The sequence below is a fragment of the Pygoscelis adeliae genome, unplaced genomic scaffold (assembly GCF_000699105.1).
Source record: "Pygoscelis adeliae isolate BGI_AS28 unplaced genomic scaffold, ASM69910v1 Scaffold286, whole genome shotgun sequence".
Lineage (NCBI taxonomy): Eukaryota > Metazoa > Chordata > Aves > Sphenisciformes > Spheniscidae > Pygoscelis > Pygoscelis adeliae.
This window is the reverse complement of record NW_008825076.1, coordinates 4499183-4514501: the sequence shown is the minus strand read 5'-3', so window position 1 is coordinate 4514501 and position 15319 is coordinate 4499183. Positions and strand designations below refer to the sequence as shown.

At 38.6% G+C, this 15319-nt stretch overlaps 1 protein-coding gene across 1 annotated transcript in view; it reads left to right on the top strand.

Annotated features, from left to right (window-relative positions):
- Positions 1-5399, top strand: part of CBLN4 (cerebellin 4 precursor) — a 52919-nt gene extending 47520 nt beyond the window's left edge. The window contains 2 exon segments of the mRNA XM_009326859.1: positions 1116-1244; positions 4073-5399. Of these exon segments, the coding sequence (XP_009325134.1) occupies positions 1116-1244; positions 4073-4270 (327 nt within the window). The 3' untranslated portion in view covers positions 4271-5399.
- Positions 5400-15319: the final 9920 nt, after the last annotated feature.

The window sequence follows — 15319 nt, the reverse complement described above, 5'->3', positions numbered from 1 at the left end:
CGGGCGAGGAGATGGCCCGGGAGGCTTGGGGATAGGGTTTTCTCAGGTGCAAGCAGCCTACGTAGATTTTTAGGCGGCTTGTGCAGCCTTTGAGAGGGGAAAGAAGAACGAATTTTAAGGAAAAATCATTTAACTTTTCTGTAACAATCACAGGTTCATAGTACAGCCCCTCTCATCTCAGTCACTGATACTAACGTACGGATGCCAGCACACGTCTCATATACCAGCTCCTGTCCTAGGGCAAGTCCAAGGTAGTTGAGGCTGACAGTTATTTTGCTTCCTATATCATATCTTAATGAACAGTAAATTGTCGTGACAACTGGAGCCAGATATGTCACGTAGCTTAATGCTAGCAATGTAAATTACCCTAACTTCATGGACATTCCTGGTGGCTTTCTAGGGCTGTGCCTGGCTTAAAGAAGCCTGAAAATATCAATTAAAAACTACGCATAACTAAGTGGAAAGAAAGAAAAATTTAGTCTTTAAAGCAGATATTTAGCATATGGACGATGCATTCATTTAATACATTCCCCTCTGTTACTTGTCTCTGTTTAATCAAACCCAAATTATTATTAGTGCTTACAAAAACAAATAAAGCAGCAAAGGCTCGCAGCCAGTTTTTGCTCAGATATGCCAGGTATTTCAGTAACTCACTCTGCCTCTAAACCGGTGAATGAATTACATCATTCACGTACATCCTTCCTCACACCTTGAGACTTTCAGGAAGACGGTGTTGACTTGACCGTTGCTTTTTAGCCAAAAGCAGTATGCCACTCCCTGAATTGGTGTTTTGATGTCTTTTTTGGGGAATGATGAACAAAAATGCCTTTTCTTAATCTCCTCTAAACATGTATAGAAGAACGGTCTTGAAGGTATGATATAGTAGCAAAGTAAGAAATATTTTCCACCCTAGTTTATTTATAGTAAAGTTGTACTATAAATATAACTAAATATCCACTTTATGAGTAGTATCCCAACTTAATTGAGAGAACAATGAATAAAACAGCATAGATGTAGATTAAAAATTTCCATGGGTGAATGTTTTCTCAAGTTAATAGTCTCTATTTTTTTTATTTAGCACAGAATACCTGTACTAATTCCCATGCTGTATTTTTTTTTTTTTGTAGATCCTAGTAAACGTGGGCAATTTTTTCACGTTGGAGTCTGTCTTTGTAGCACCAAGAAAAGGAATTTACAGTTTCAGTTTTCACGTAATTAAAGTCTATCAGAGTCAAACAATTCAGGTATGTTGATCAAGTATGATTATAAAATCTTTTACTTAAATTGTTTATTTTAAATAGGATCTTGCCTGAACACAAGAGTATTTAACACACTTTGAAGGAAAAATAGCTTCATTTAAAGCAACCTGTGGCATAGAGTTCCTAGCAGTAGAGTGAATACATTTAAACTGAACAGCTGTAATAAGGCAGGATCCTCACCTCAGATAAATTGCCATAGCTTCACTTCTATACCATAAGAACTAAATATCTGGAGTGATATAAAGTATTAAATAGAATGAATCATCCAAGAGTAAAACAGAGCTCTAAATTTCACTTAATTGCATAAATACTATTGAAGAGTCATATTTTGCTACAGGTTAAACTCACTGCCTTGAACACAGGAGTTCTGGGGATACGTACCAGATTTGATTATTTTTGTAACATTTTGTGACCTGGCTGACAGCTCCTGATGCCAGGTATCTGTTTATGACACCAGTCTGCTGCGGACCAAGGTTAGTTAAGGTGGTCTACTTGTTCTGTACTACACTGAAATGTTATACCTCTAGAGGGATGTCTTCTAGGGAACCTTTATAGCAGTTTAAACTTTTTTTCACCATATAATACATAAAAGATGTGTCATATATTAAAAAAAAAAAAGGAGTGATTCTGCACTTTCTTCTGAAGCATAATAGCAGCTGAACTACTCAATTAAATATAAGTAAGTACTAGCTTAAAGGAAAAGCCTCTAAGTTCCTGAACATCCCCTCGCTGAGCCAACAGTAAATTCCTTAAAGTACATTCCTTAATCTTCATGTCAGGTCATGCAATTTCTGTGACATAAATACTGGTTTTCTAGATCTGGAATAACATCTATGGCTTCCCTTGTTTCCACCCATGAGACCACTAGATTCACACAAGTATTTGATGCTTTTCTATTCATCTGTCTTGCTCCTGAATATGGTTTTCAGCGTGCAAGGCTGAGATGAAAGAAATAGATTTCTGCAGGACTGTTCAGCCATTTCTTTGTGGTAGCTCTGGCTTTGGGTTGCCAGTAAAGCTCCTGCGAAAAGTGTAAGTGTAAATGGTAGAGATGGCAGAGGAAGCTGGTGCAAGACACATTCACATACCTGGTGAAATTCGCCTTCAGTTTACAACAGGAAATCATGGTTCCACTCGGGTCAATGACAAAAGTCTTAGACGAAATATTGACCTAATGAAAATCTCCTAATGAGCTTATAAGCTATTTAATATCCTCAAACTTTGTTCTTTTCACTCTCAAAAGCTGAAGGTTGAAATGGCCTAGAATGACTGTATGTCAGCCAGCTTCATTGTATTTAAAAGACATATTGCCAAGAAAGATGTCCAGGTTTGGATTCTGGAAGCCCAGTGCAGACTTTGGTGTCTCACATACCAGGTACTCAAACCTGGGAGTCGGGGGCTTGTAACAGGGAATGTTACAACCTGCCACATGACCTGAAATCTTTCATAGCTCAAGAGCTTCTGAAGTGATGGATGGGTTTGGTGGGCTCCATTTTGGCATAGTTAATGTGAGACCATCCGAGGCAAACCTGTGATGTGCCTTCTGCTGTGATTAAAATAACTGTAAGATGATCTGCAGGGGAACCTGACCTAGAGAGATGGTACAGAAGGAATGAGATAAACCAAAACCACGCAATGGGTAAACTCTTGATGCCCTTTTTTTGCATGTGTGATAACTAAGGGGGAGGACCGAAAGCCATTGCAGTGGAGCAAACCAGCTTTAGTCTCAGCTGCATGCAGACTTAAACACCACTAAATCACCTGAAGGCTTCCTACATAAGTGATATTACTATGCCCCTGGAACATCTGTTAGTGCCGTTAAATATCATTAAACTGAAATTGGTTCCCTGGGGACATCTGATTAAGTGGATTTCCCAGATAGGCGAATCCCAAATCAGGGCTGGATTCTGCTGCCCTGACTTATGCTGAGCACTAATTTATTCCACGGTGACTCCCATTAAAATTAATGGGAGCATGTGCAAGGCCAGCATACTCGATATGAATAAGCATTTCATAATTTACCCCTCTGTGACTGTATTATAGCTGTTTAAAAAGAAAAAGAAAGCTAATAGTTTGCCATTGGGGAAATGAAAAATGCCTGGCTCTGCCCGTTCCCCCAGCCCCTGCCCATCTTTATTTACAGAGTGTCCGTGTGGTGTTGCTTTTGGAGCAGAGCCTGTGCTGACTTTCAGAAGTGTTTCATAGAGAAAATGGATTCAGTACCAAAACACAGTGCAGTGGTTCATAAAGCTAAACGTCTGTTCTAGACTTCAAAACTAAGCTGCCGTCAATAATGGAAGGACATATATTTTGCTCTCAATGACGTGTAAGCTCCTAGCCTGCTGCGGTACCTTTGACATCTCATTAGGTGCCTATATTGCATCTCTGGGTGCCTAAGTTTCTTGAAAATGTCTTCTTTGCTAGCGCGTGTCTAAATAACCTGTGAGGTAGGCGAAGAGAAACAAACTGAGGTAACAGCTCACAGATCCGTATTACCAGAGAGTTGCAACAATTAATGTGCCCGAGCAACAGATGAAAGCAATGTCGCGTTACCTTTCACACCGACTGAGCCCGGGCCGTGGCAGTCAGTGGACAGTGTCCCACCGACTTCACTCAGCGGCGGGTCAAGCCCATGAAACACAAAAGTGCTTGTACACTCCAAATAAATGTAATTATTAGTTTAAAACAACAACAACAAAAAAAGCAGTGAAGATCGGGACCTTAGCAGACCTCTTACACTGTAGTTAATATTCAGTGACAGTTCTTGATGTTTTTCTGTTAATTGGAGCTTTTCAGTGGTTTTTCTCTTGTAGGTTAATTTGATGCTAAATGGAAAGCCAGTCATTTCTGCTTTTGCCGGGGACAAGGACGTCACACGTGAAGCTGCCACTAATGGAGTCCTGCTCTATCTAGACAAGGAGGATAAGGTTTACCTGAAATTGGAGAAAGGTAATCTGGTCGGCGGATGGCAGTATTCTACGTTTTCTGGCTTTCTGGTCTTTCCCCTGTAAAGTCAATTTTCCTGTGACATTCATCCAGGTGTGGACTCATCATTGCCTCTGTTACATGAAGATCATTTTATCATCATGGGATTGATGTTTCTTTATTGGTTTTTCATGGGTGAATATGGATTCTCTTTATGGATTTTGGCCCCATCTGAACTACTCAGAAGTTTCACAGAATTTTGTGTGTTTAAATACAATATATTTGGATTGAGACTAAAGCAGACAATAAATATCTATGCTTAATGTTACAGTCTAAAGCTGCCTGCAAGATTTATTCAGATTTCATTTACTGGACTTACTGGATTCATGGGAGAAGCGGATTTTCTTTAATTATGAAAAGACTGGCAACCAGGTCTATAATTTAGGAGAGTTTGAGTTCAGACTTCAATCAAGAGTTAGTGTGTTGCTGCCAAAGAACTGTATATTGATATATTGGTCATACATGTTTTTGTCATTGGGACCTAACTGACATGATCTATTCCATTGTCTTGAGAAAGGTAATTATTATTGATAAGTAGCTGACTTTAGTTCTCCTCTGCGTGTAGTGTGTTGGATGGTTCACCCATGTATTTATGCTCTGTCACCGGTCACAATCAAGTCTAGCTTACATAAAGCTAAGCGGTTATGGCTGTGTTTTAGTTGGATATGTAAGGTATTCCTCTTTTCCATGTGCTGTTTTCTAAAGAGAAGAGCAGATTATAACCATTAAGAAAAATATTCTTACCAGGGTTAAAGGTGATCATTCAGGCACAACTTTACAAAACAGCTTTGCCCTGCAGGAAATCTCACACTTGTTCTTCAATTTTAATTAACATGATTGATAATAACTGCTTTATTAAAAACCTAAGGGATGCCTTCCTTAGACACAACCACTTTATTAGTTGGAGATGAGATCCCCTTGTTTGTAATTATGTCTATTTTTCAAACCTTCTGTTGTGTTAAAGGTATCATCTGGTTTTGCCTTAACTCCAGAGCTGTATATAATTTTAGATCATATGTTTAACAAATATTAAATCCAAATAGCTGGTACCTAACTTGGTGCAATATCTTTTCGGCTTTTTGTACAGGTCATATGAATTCATAAACTTATTTATTATATCATTGTTACATAATAAAGATTAATATATGTTAGCTGAATTTTTGACCTTTGGATTTTGGAAGTCACTTCATGCTATTTTTTTATTGGATGTACTTATTATATGCAAAGTGTAAGCTTTTGGGATTCACAGAAACTGTCCTGCGAGGCAGGCAAACTGCCATAATTTAGGCTGGAAGAATCCTAGAGGTAATCAGAATGATCTAGAAATAACCTATGCATTTTATTTAAAAAAACATTTAGGCAGAAATCCTGGCTTCACTGAAGTTAGTTTTAAGAATAACATTGATTCCAAAGGATTTTGGATGAGACCTGTGCTTTAGGTTTTGCCATCAGCGTTGAACTCCAGTGCCATCAAATTGAATATCAATTAAAAATGATTTTTACATGAACTGCTAATGAAACCTTCATCCCTCATGCCCAAAATATACACTGAATTCGATGGACATTTGTGCCTTGCATATCATGAAGGATACGGTTCTAAATTAAAAAAATACTATATACTTGAGACTGTTTCTGGATGGAAGCATATCCAGCAATCTGGGACCTTCTCTGAAAGCCAGTTTAGGCTTGCATTTGCTGTTTTAGGTAATGTGTTTCCAGTTTCTTCACTTGTTAGCCAAGTGCAGTGTATCATATTGCTCTAACCGCTGTAAATGGATGTTTCACTGATTTAAAGTCTAATGCCTGGCTGGTTGATGCTCCTGATAAAAATGTCAGGGAATCAGTGGCACAGAATTGTGCCCAAATTCCTTCTTTTTTCTGGACCCAAGATACAGGATTTTGGGGGGAATTTCAGGACGATAGGTGGGTACATTTGTACCCCTATGAGATAAGTCAGATGAGGAGGTCATTTGTTAGACACAGTATCGTTTCTGTACAGGACACTGCAGTTTGGGAGGAAGTGGAAAGACACGGGAAGAAGGCGAATTATTTACATCGCTGAAAAATATAAAAAAGTTTTCCATTATGACTAATCAAAATGTATCACCACTGCCCCCCCCAAATGTGTGTGTGTATATATGTGTATATCTAAAAAACCCTGGGATTGCAGCACGTAGTATGCATGATATTATAAAAAGATTATTTGTCATAAGAGTTTATTTCAGAGGGGAGCATCAGTATTTTGTATAAAATTGGTAAAAGAAGCTCACCTTACCCATTGATACATATGTAATGTAAAGGAAACATTGCTCCTACACAGACAGAAGAAAAATGGCATTAAAGGTGTCAGTATAATTTTCAGAATGATCAAATGTATCTAACTTCTTTAGTTTGTAAACATATGCTCTTTAAAAGCTGCCTTTAGCATTCAGCTAAAAGCTGTACTATCTTAATATACTGTTGATTTCCCCTTGGCAAAACATTTCTGATTGCTTCAGAGTCATTAACAGTTATTTAAACTTTAACTATAGAGTCTGGGAAGTTATTCAGTTAAGGAGATACGTTTTGATGGAAATGTCCTAAATTTTTCTCCTCTAAAATCAGAATTACTAACTAATTATTTTGCTAGTTAAAGGAAAAAAAAAAAGGTTCAGAGAAGTCGCTGTAAAGCAGCTTGTGTTATCCTCACACAATGCTGAGCACTGACTCCACTCAGAGGTGGCCTTTGGAGATGGGCAGTTCTCTTAGCTCACATTTAAACATTTAAATAAGAACGAACCATGGTTTTTAGACTACAATTGGAGCTACTTTCCAGATCTTGAGCTCATTTTCATTGTATTGTCCCGCACTTCAGTTATGTCAGTAGGAGTTTCTCCCAGAAGAGAGAAGATAAGCTAGCCTAGATGGAGCTGGGTCTGGAAACTACCGTTTTTCTTCTTTCTCTTTCCTTGTTCCTTTTCCTTCTGTCTTCTCATGTTACTGCTACAGTAGTTTTCTTGTTCAGAAGCAACAGCTCAGGAGACACTTCAAATTTCAAAGGGTATTTAAGATTAGAGGTTTGATGATTTTTTTTTTTTAAAGAACTTAAACCTCCATTGAGCTGCACTGTAAAGGTTAGAGCCGAATTTCTGATCCTGTTAATTCGATGATGCTAGTCTTACTGATTTTGGTGAGGGCAGAATTTCCCACTCTGTGCATATCCCTGCTACAGAACATGCTGAGGATCTATACCCACATCCTTCAACGTATACCCACTTTGCAGTCAACTTCGTTGCTTACAAAGGTTGATCATGCAAGAAAACTTTCTGGCCATGCATGGTAAAGATAAAAGAAAAAAGTTACTTTCTGATAATAACGTATATATTATTATCATCAGTGATCTCTTTACAAAGGAGATCAGTATTTTTACCTTTTTATCTGTCCTATTTATATTATGAAACTAAGGACAAAAAAGAACTATATTGTCCTCCTCAGGTGATATAAATGTTTTTGGTGGAGCCAGGAATACCCTGGTCTCCTAGATTCATCCGGTGTAGAAAGGTGCTCTGTTCTGTTGAATCCTATTTGCTATGAAGAGTTTAGGCTACATATGCCAAATGACTGTGCAGCCAAAACCGATGCCATTCAAAAGAGCCTGGGTAACGGAAGTGTTTTTGGAAAAGACACTGAGGTAACTTTGAAAATTTCACAAGCAGTTTTATCTTTACATAAAAAGGAGAAACTAAATTTGAAGCATAGAGAAGGAAAACATATTTCTTTTTTTTAAGCAACATTTTGTATTTGTTTTGTGTTATGTCATTGTCTAGTAGTATCTGAACATTTTCTGAGTGTTAATTAAATTACTTTGGCCAGGTCATGGCAGAGGAAGTATTGCAACCTCAGTGTTACTACTGAGAAAATGGAGACAGGGTTTGGGAAATGGCCAGTGCCGTCCCCAGGTGCCAACTCATCCACTACTGGTGCTCAGTCCTGTTCAGTTTGGCGGATTGATCCTTTTTCTGGTACAGGGCATTTTTTTAAAACAAAGGATGTTTTTGGAGTAAATGGCATACTGCTGTATTTCCTCTTCCATATTATTTAGATGTCTGTTTCTAGAAAGATGAATGCAGTGAAACAGGACAGTTTTAAATGCCCTAAGAATTTCACAATTAGCTATCAATGCTGTCTTTTTTTTTTTTTTTGCAAGCCCCCAAAGGAACACATCTGCAGTACGTATAGTATTTTTACAAGCAGGTTTTAGGTTAGAGAAGATAAATGCAAGAAGCAGTATGTCATAATCACAACAAGGAAGCCAAACCATTAACATGAAATATGAGCTGAAGCAGAGAAGCAGATATATGTTCTCCTCCTTTTATAAGGGTTTCTGAGTTGGTAACATGCTTTACCTTAGCAATTCATTACAGTTGCCCTTCATATTGTAAGAGCTCTTTATAATATTCAAACTCTTTGTCTTCTAAAGACAATGTTAACCAGATGACCCAATGTAAATAAATGAAGACCCCCCAGTGACAGAATTCATTGGCTGGCACATGCCACAACAATGTGTTTTTTGTAGTATTGCTGTCCAGATGGAAAAGGCTCCTTTGAGAAAAGACGTTGTCTTAGACACTGAGCTAAAGTTATTTATCTGTTGCTGGTTAGGAATGCGGGGGGGGGGAACCCTTTCCTACCCTAGAGCACTAAGGGGAATGCATACAAAGAATAATGATAAAATCGGTCACTGTTATATAAGTGATGATGAGAACAATGGAAATGTGGCTTGAATAGTCTGTTTAGTGAAAGCTGTGATCTAAGGCGTTTGATGGAAGCAATCACTATTTTAATCTTCACAGTTTGGGGGAAGGGAAAAAGCCAATTGCATCATTTTTAACAGGTTCTTTTTTTTTCTTCCTTTTTTCCTTCTGCCTTGTGGTTCTGCTTAGCTGCAAAAAAAAAAAAAAGTGATCAGAAATGATCTAAGAAAAGTTCATTTCTGAAGAGGGATGGGGGAGGTTGGTGTTTTTTTTGCCGGTATCTGATGTGGGGGAAAAAAAACAACCAAGAGAGGGGGGGAAAATGGCAAACTTGACTTCACCTAAATACATTCTTGACCTATTGTCCAGTTCAGTGAATTGCCTAAATATGTTCTGCTTATATGCGTAATACTTTCCTACAGTGCATGATACTGACCCATCCTGTTAAGTCCACCATATTGTAATTGGATGGCTTTTAATCCTGCTGGAGGAAACTAGATGTAGAAGTGTAGTGCAGAGCACTGGAGATCAGCAAATAAAACAGCTTTGTCTCTGTACTTACACGTGTGCCTGGATTTACTCCCACAAAGCAGGTCTGTCATCCCTGGGGCATTTTGGTGCAAAGGGCAAATGTGTGTATGAACATTGGCACACTCTAAAACGAGCTGTGAGTATGGATATTTCTGAATTACTGCTGACACAAGGAAAAAACCTGTACCCTAATCTCATTGTGAGGATATTTAAATGCGCTGGACGGTCCTAAAGCTGAAAGGAGGCAGATCTGCATGGCACCTGGGCAGAGTGACCAAAGCTCTGCGGAGGGGACAAGACCTGCCTGCAGATGGAGAGTCTGTATTGAGCCAGGTGTTGGGGGCCTCTGTAGAAGTCTTAGAGCAGTGTTATGACAGTCAGGCATGCTGTTAGCTGTCCTGGAGTTTTACTCGATTTAAAAATCAATGTTTGGGGTTTTATTTTATCCCTTTCTTTGCAAACGAAGGTCTATTTACAGCGAACATATGGGATTCTCAAACAAAGGCAGTCTTTAAAATTAACACGGTCTGAAAATAAATTTAAGAAAAAGTTCTAAGTATATAGCAAGGCTAAATTTCTCTTAAGTTGAAGGCATGCAATTAAGTAGCAAAGCAAATTAAAATAAAGATACATCTGTGCTCTACTACATAACTAAACATAAAGGAGCAAAACTGATTCTGGCGTCTATCCCATGTACCTGCAAAAGAGCTCAGAAACTCAGTGCAAGAGTATAACAACTCATTTTGCTGGCTATTCCCACTGTGCAGTGGTAGAAACAGCCGCTGGGCAGCCTCACCTGGCAGTGCTGATACGGCTTCTGCTGACGAGATGCATTTTCACGAGAGGAAGGTGAGCGCTGGTGTCAGAGCATTTTTCCTGGAACAAGAGGGCTCGATGTGGCTCCTCCAGAGCCTCTCAAGAACCCTGGCAGACCTGACCAGCCTTTCCAATGCTCCGACCTACAGCAGGTTGCAAAATTTTACTTGAAACAATTGCCTACCAGGAAATGCCATTTGAATTCGCGTTAGCAGAAATGAATCTTTTTGCAAATAAAAGGAGAGAATTGTTTTGGATCAAAAAGCTTTTGTATTTAACTTTAAACTCACTCTTTCTTTGAAAGATTACATTGGTTCAAATAGAAAAGAGAAAGAATTAAAACTGAAATAAAACATTTGAACTTTTGAAATAAATATTTGCAAATAAAACGTTCAGACTGCTCTAAAATGATTTTTGTCACCAGAATGTAATTTGGGTAAAAGTTATACAGTTTTGGAATTTTGTTCAGATTTTTTGGATGACTGTATTTCCAAATGTCTTTCCTTTATGTTTTTAACAGAAAGCAAACATTTTCCCACAAGCTTTATTTTCATCCTATTAATTGATTTACTAAAGCATACAAAGCTGTCTGTTGAAAAGTCTGCACAAAGATTTCATAAACTGTGCTTTTTTTATTTCAGAATGTATCTTTAATGTCATGGGGAATGCTGTTTTCATTTTCAGGGAGGATCAAACACTGCAGATTTCCTCTGTTGAGAAAACCTGAACCACGTTAAGCACACCTGGCTTAAAGATTTCACTAGAGGCTCATATTAGTATTCAAGTTCAGTGGAATTTTCATGAAGACCTTCGACACTTTAGGGTCAGGGTGTAGAAGAAGGGATCCAGCCTTCACATAAAAGACGATTTTCTTTGTGCCTACAACCTCACTCCACCTTCACCTGCAGTTACTACTTCCTAATATGATGTTGGTGGCCAGTCTATTTTATTTGTTTGTTTAAGCTTTTTCATAGATTTAAATTCCAGTGGTCTTGCTAGATGCTCAGAACTAGCTAAGTGCTGAGTGTCTGGGCAAGAAGTGTAATCTGTCCCTTCAAAGCTTAGGAAGCAGGAAATTTGCCCTTTCACCCTTTGCATGGCAGGGAACATACTCCCTGTATTCCTTTCCTCTGTGGGCGTGTGGCCAACCAGAAATATTGAAATCAATATCGGCATTGAAATATTGATAAACATGTTGGCTTAGTTCAACAGTTATTGGTACAGGTGTTAGCTCGGTTGACCAACCACTACGCGATTTGGTCCTGTTGGGCAATTTTTTTAATTTGTTCTTTTTAATAAGGTAAGACAACCAGAAGCCTCTGTGGGCACTGAAGAAAGACAGTAATCAACTGCCTGAGAAGGCATTCAACACCAGGCATGGCAACTGCAAACAGTTATACAGAGCAGTTGTAGTCATCAGTGTACAGGTGGAACTACTCAATGCAATGCAGATTTATAGCTAGAACAGCAAAAGATAACCTGACGTACATGTAACCTGTTTAAGGACACCTCATTTCTCATTTCTTTGGGAGAAGTAAGCTCTGGTTCATTTCTAGAAAGCAAAACTGTGATCAAAATAATGAAAAGACTTGAAGAATGAATACCTAAACCACAGGAATATTCAGGAATGTCACTGCTGTATAAGAGAAAGGAATTCTGCAGTGGCATCATGTGTTTTAGTTTTTGTGGACTGTTTAAATGGGATTCCTACAAAAATAATAAAGGCTTCTGAAGAAGATAACTCCAAGACCATCTATCTTAGTTGTCTTGAATTCAATACAGGTTAAGTAAGATAGTCTAGGTTTAGTCTGTTGTAAACAGTGATTCACTGGGCGTGATTCAGCTGTCATGTACTTTTTGTACAGGAATTACTTAACTGAATGAGTATGGAAGATACTTTTCTTCAGGTTGCTGAGAGACAGCTGAGGGTATATAACTTTGATCAAATAACAATGTTAGAAAATACATTGAGTTTAAAATTCTGACTTGCAGGCTGTAATCCAAGTCCCCAGTTTCTATAAGTTGTATTGAATATTATAAACATGCATCTGGTGGAAAAGGCTGTGAGGTTTTTTGTGCTTGTCAGTGTCAGTCCTGGCTAAGACATAGAGTTGGCTTAAATGGGGTTTCCAGTAACGATGGTATGCAAGATAACAATTGGGAGCATTTCTAAACTCTGATGATTTGTCAAAAACTCACCCTGAGCTGAGAAATTTTACTGAGCTGAAATTTTACTGAAAATTTACGTAGCCTAAGGGTTTCTACATGAAAGACTGCTCACTAGAGCTGGACAAAATGTAGCAACTACATTTTATGGAGAAAAAAATTGATGGCTCACAATATTGTTTTCCTTTAGATGCAGGAAAAAAACCCTGATGCGCAACAGTACCTGCAAAACTTGAAAAATAACATTTTAAAACCCTTTTTAAAAACACCTCTGCCTCTTGGAACATCGTGATATTGCCTAAAGTTAGGGCCACCCAACTGATACATGGAAGAGGCAGGTCAAAGTTTCTGCTTTGCCCTGAGTTTGTGTCTTCCAGACCTCAAATGTATCCTTAAAGCCACTAGGTTATTTGGTGGTAGGTAACAAGGGGAAAATCTTCAGAGAAGTAATGTCCATCCAGATCAGTGGAGCATTCACCCCAGTGTGATATGAAATAAAGATACAGCCTTTCTTGGTGCTCCTCTCCGCTATTAGAGCACATGTTTTGCTGGAGGCTTCTGATGAAGGCGAGAAAGCTGGCTGCCTTCCCCTGTTATGGATGATTGTCAATAGAAACGTCCTCATCTCATACATTGTTAGTGACAATGGGAACATATTGTTTAAGTAGTAAATAAATCAGTAACCGTTTAAGCACTGTAGAGTTGTGCAACTTCAGGGGCAAGCCAGGGATGCGTATAAGCTTAGTCTTTTTCTCTATAGTAAATCTGAGTTTAAGGTGTTCAAAAGGCATTGTTAGATTTTTTCTGTTTTCTTCTGGAAAGCTCAGCTAAGGAATTTGGTTTTCATGATGCCCCTTAGGGTCCCCACAAAGTAATAAGTCAGCATCATTTCCTAGCTGCAGTTGATAACATTTATTGCTAATTCTTTAAACCCTTCTTTAAAAGAAAACAAGTCTGCAACCTGCATTGCACCCACAGGAATAATCTTTCTTTTCCTCAGTTTGGTAATTCAATTGTGACTTGTAAACTTGTGCAGTTGTAGCAAAAAAAGTATGCCGTCAACTCTAATCTATCTTGAGGAAAGTAAAAAGTGCTTACCACTACTGGTGTAGTAAATCCTCGCTGGTTTATTAAATAAATGTAGAATTTCACTCAGAAGCCTTAAGGAAGAAGAGTTTTACAATATCTGAACAATTTAGCACATTTTGAAGCTGAATAAAGATTGATTCAATTTTGGAGTGAGGTTTAAACTGATGGCATACCAAATCCAACTTAAATTAACTTGAAAAATATAGGCATTATTTATGTCTTCTGAATTGTGAAAGGCAAACCAGTCTACTGGAGAAATTCTTGAGTATCAATCTTTCTGGTACTGGAAAAATAAAGACTAAAAAAGATCCCATAGCTATTTATAATTGTACTATTCTTAAGTAGTCTTCACATAATCGTTACACACGTAAGCAAGACAAGAACCAGCAGACAGTTAAGCACACGTATAATGCTAAAAGCTGAAGAGATTTCATGGATTTTGATATTTATTATCTTGTCATATCCATTCCTTTGCTAGAAGAGAGCAGATGCTTCCATGTCTAAAGTTACGCGTCTGCTTAATTCTTTATTGCACCAACAGAAGAGACTTTACAGGAATAGGTAATGCTTTAAAAAGTAATTTGACATGCAATCAACCAACCAAATTTCTCTTGCTGTGCTAAACTAAGGACATTGCTCAAAGATAAAATCTCCTCCCTTCTTTCAGGAGTCTCTGACTGAACTGTAATAGTGTGGGTGGATTTGGGCACCAGACCCCGCCTCCAGAGAAGGACAAAGTTAAGATGACTCACATTAGTATTCATAAAAAAAATCTGCTCTCTTCTAGCAAAGGAATGGATATGACAAGATAATAAATATTTAAAACACACCCCCTTTAGCCCAGGTGGAGTTATGGGAGCAGATGTTGCTTTAGCTGCTACGCCGTAGCCACCCACCTCCCAGCCCCGCCTGGGCCCTTGGCTGGGAAGAGGAGCAATGCCCAGGATGGGACTTGTGGCAGTTCCCTGCCCTTTTGCTGGACTAAAGACGATGTCAGCTCTCCCAAGGTTGTTCTCACAGGGTAGAGTTTCTTTCTCTTGAACACCAAAGAAGCTGATCTCTAGAGGACACTGCCCTCCAGTCAGCATTGGTGAGCCGTCCCTCATTTGGGAGTACATCCCAAAGATGGCCCCCAAAGAATTTCTCTTTGCTTTATCTTGAAGCCATTTAATCCCTCTTTCAGTTTTCAAGAAGACTACAGTGAGAATTTTTTTCCAGAGCACTTGGTCTCTTACATGTACCATGCCTCGAGACTTTTCCTAGGATGCTCCTAAATCACTTTGGGTGCTCTTGAAAAGACCTGTTTCTAGGTGGTCTAAGAACTGGGTTTGATCCTGGTGCATGTTCCTGCAGCAACAGGATCCTCCCATTGGCCTGGGTAGGCAGAGAGCTGCCGGGCTGACGGCTGCCACCCTGCTTTTCTCAGTGCAGTCTGTGACAAGAAAGTCTGCTCTAGCAAAGCATTGTGAAATGGACCCCTACAAATTTATAAAAGCCAAACTATTCTGTTCAAAGAAAGGAAGAAAGGGTGAAAGCAAAGATTCAGAAAGATTTCCTACAAGCAGAATTTACTATTATTTCTTCCTTCTTATTATTGCAAAAAAGATAGAGAAGTTTTACAAAAGAGTCTTCCTATTTGAATGAGTCATGATAATAATATGACATTTTATACTGCTTTCTCCATCTGTGGAACCTCTCTTATCTCAAAATAGTCTAACACTGCAGAGCTGTCCTTATCAC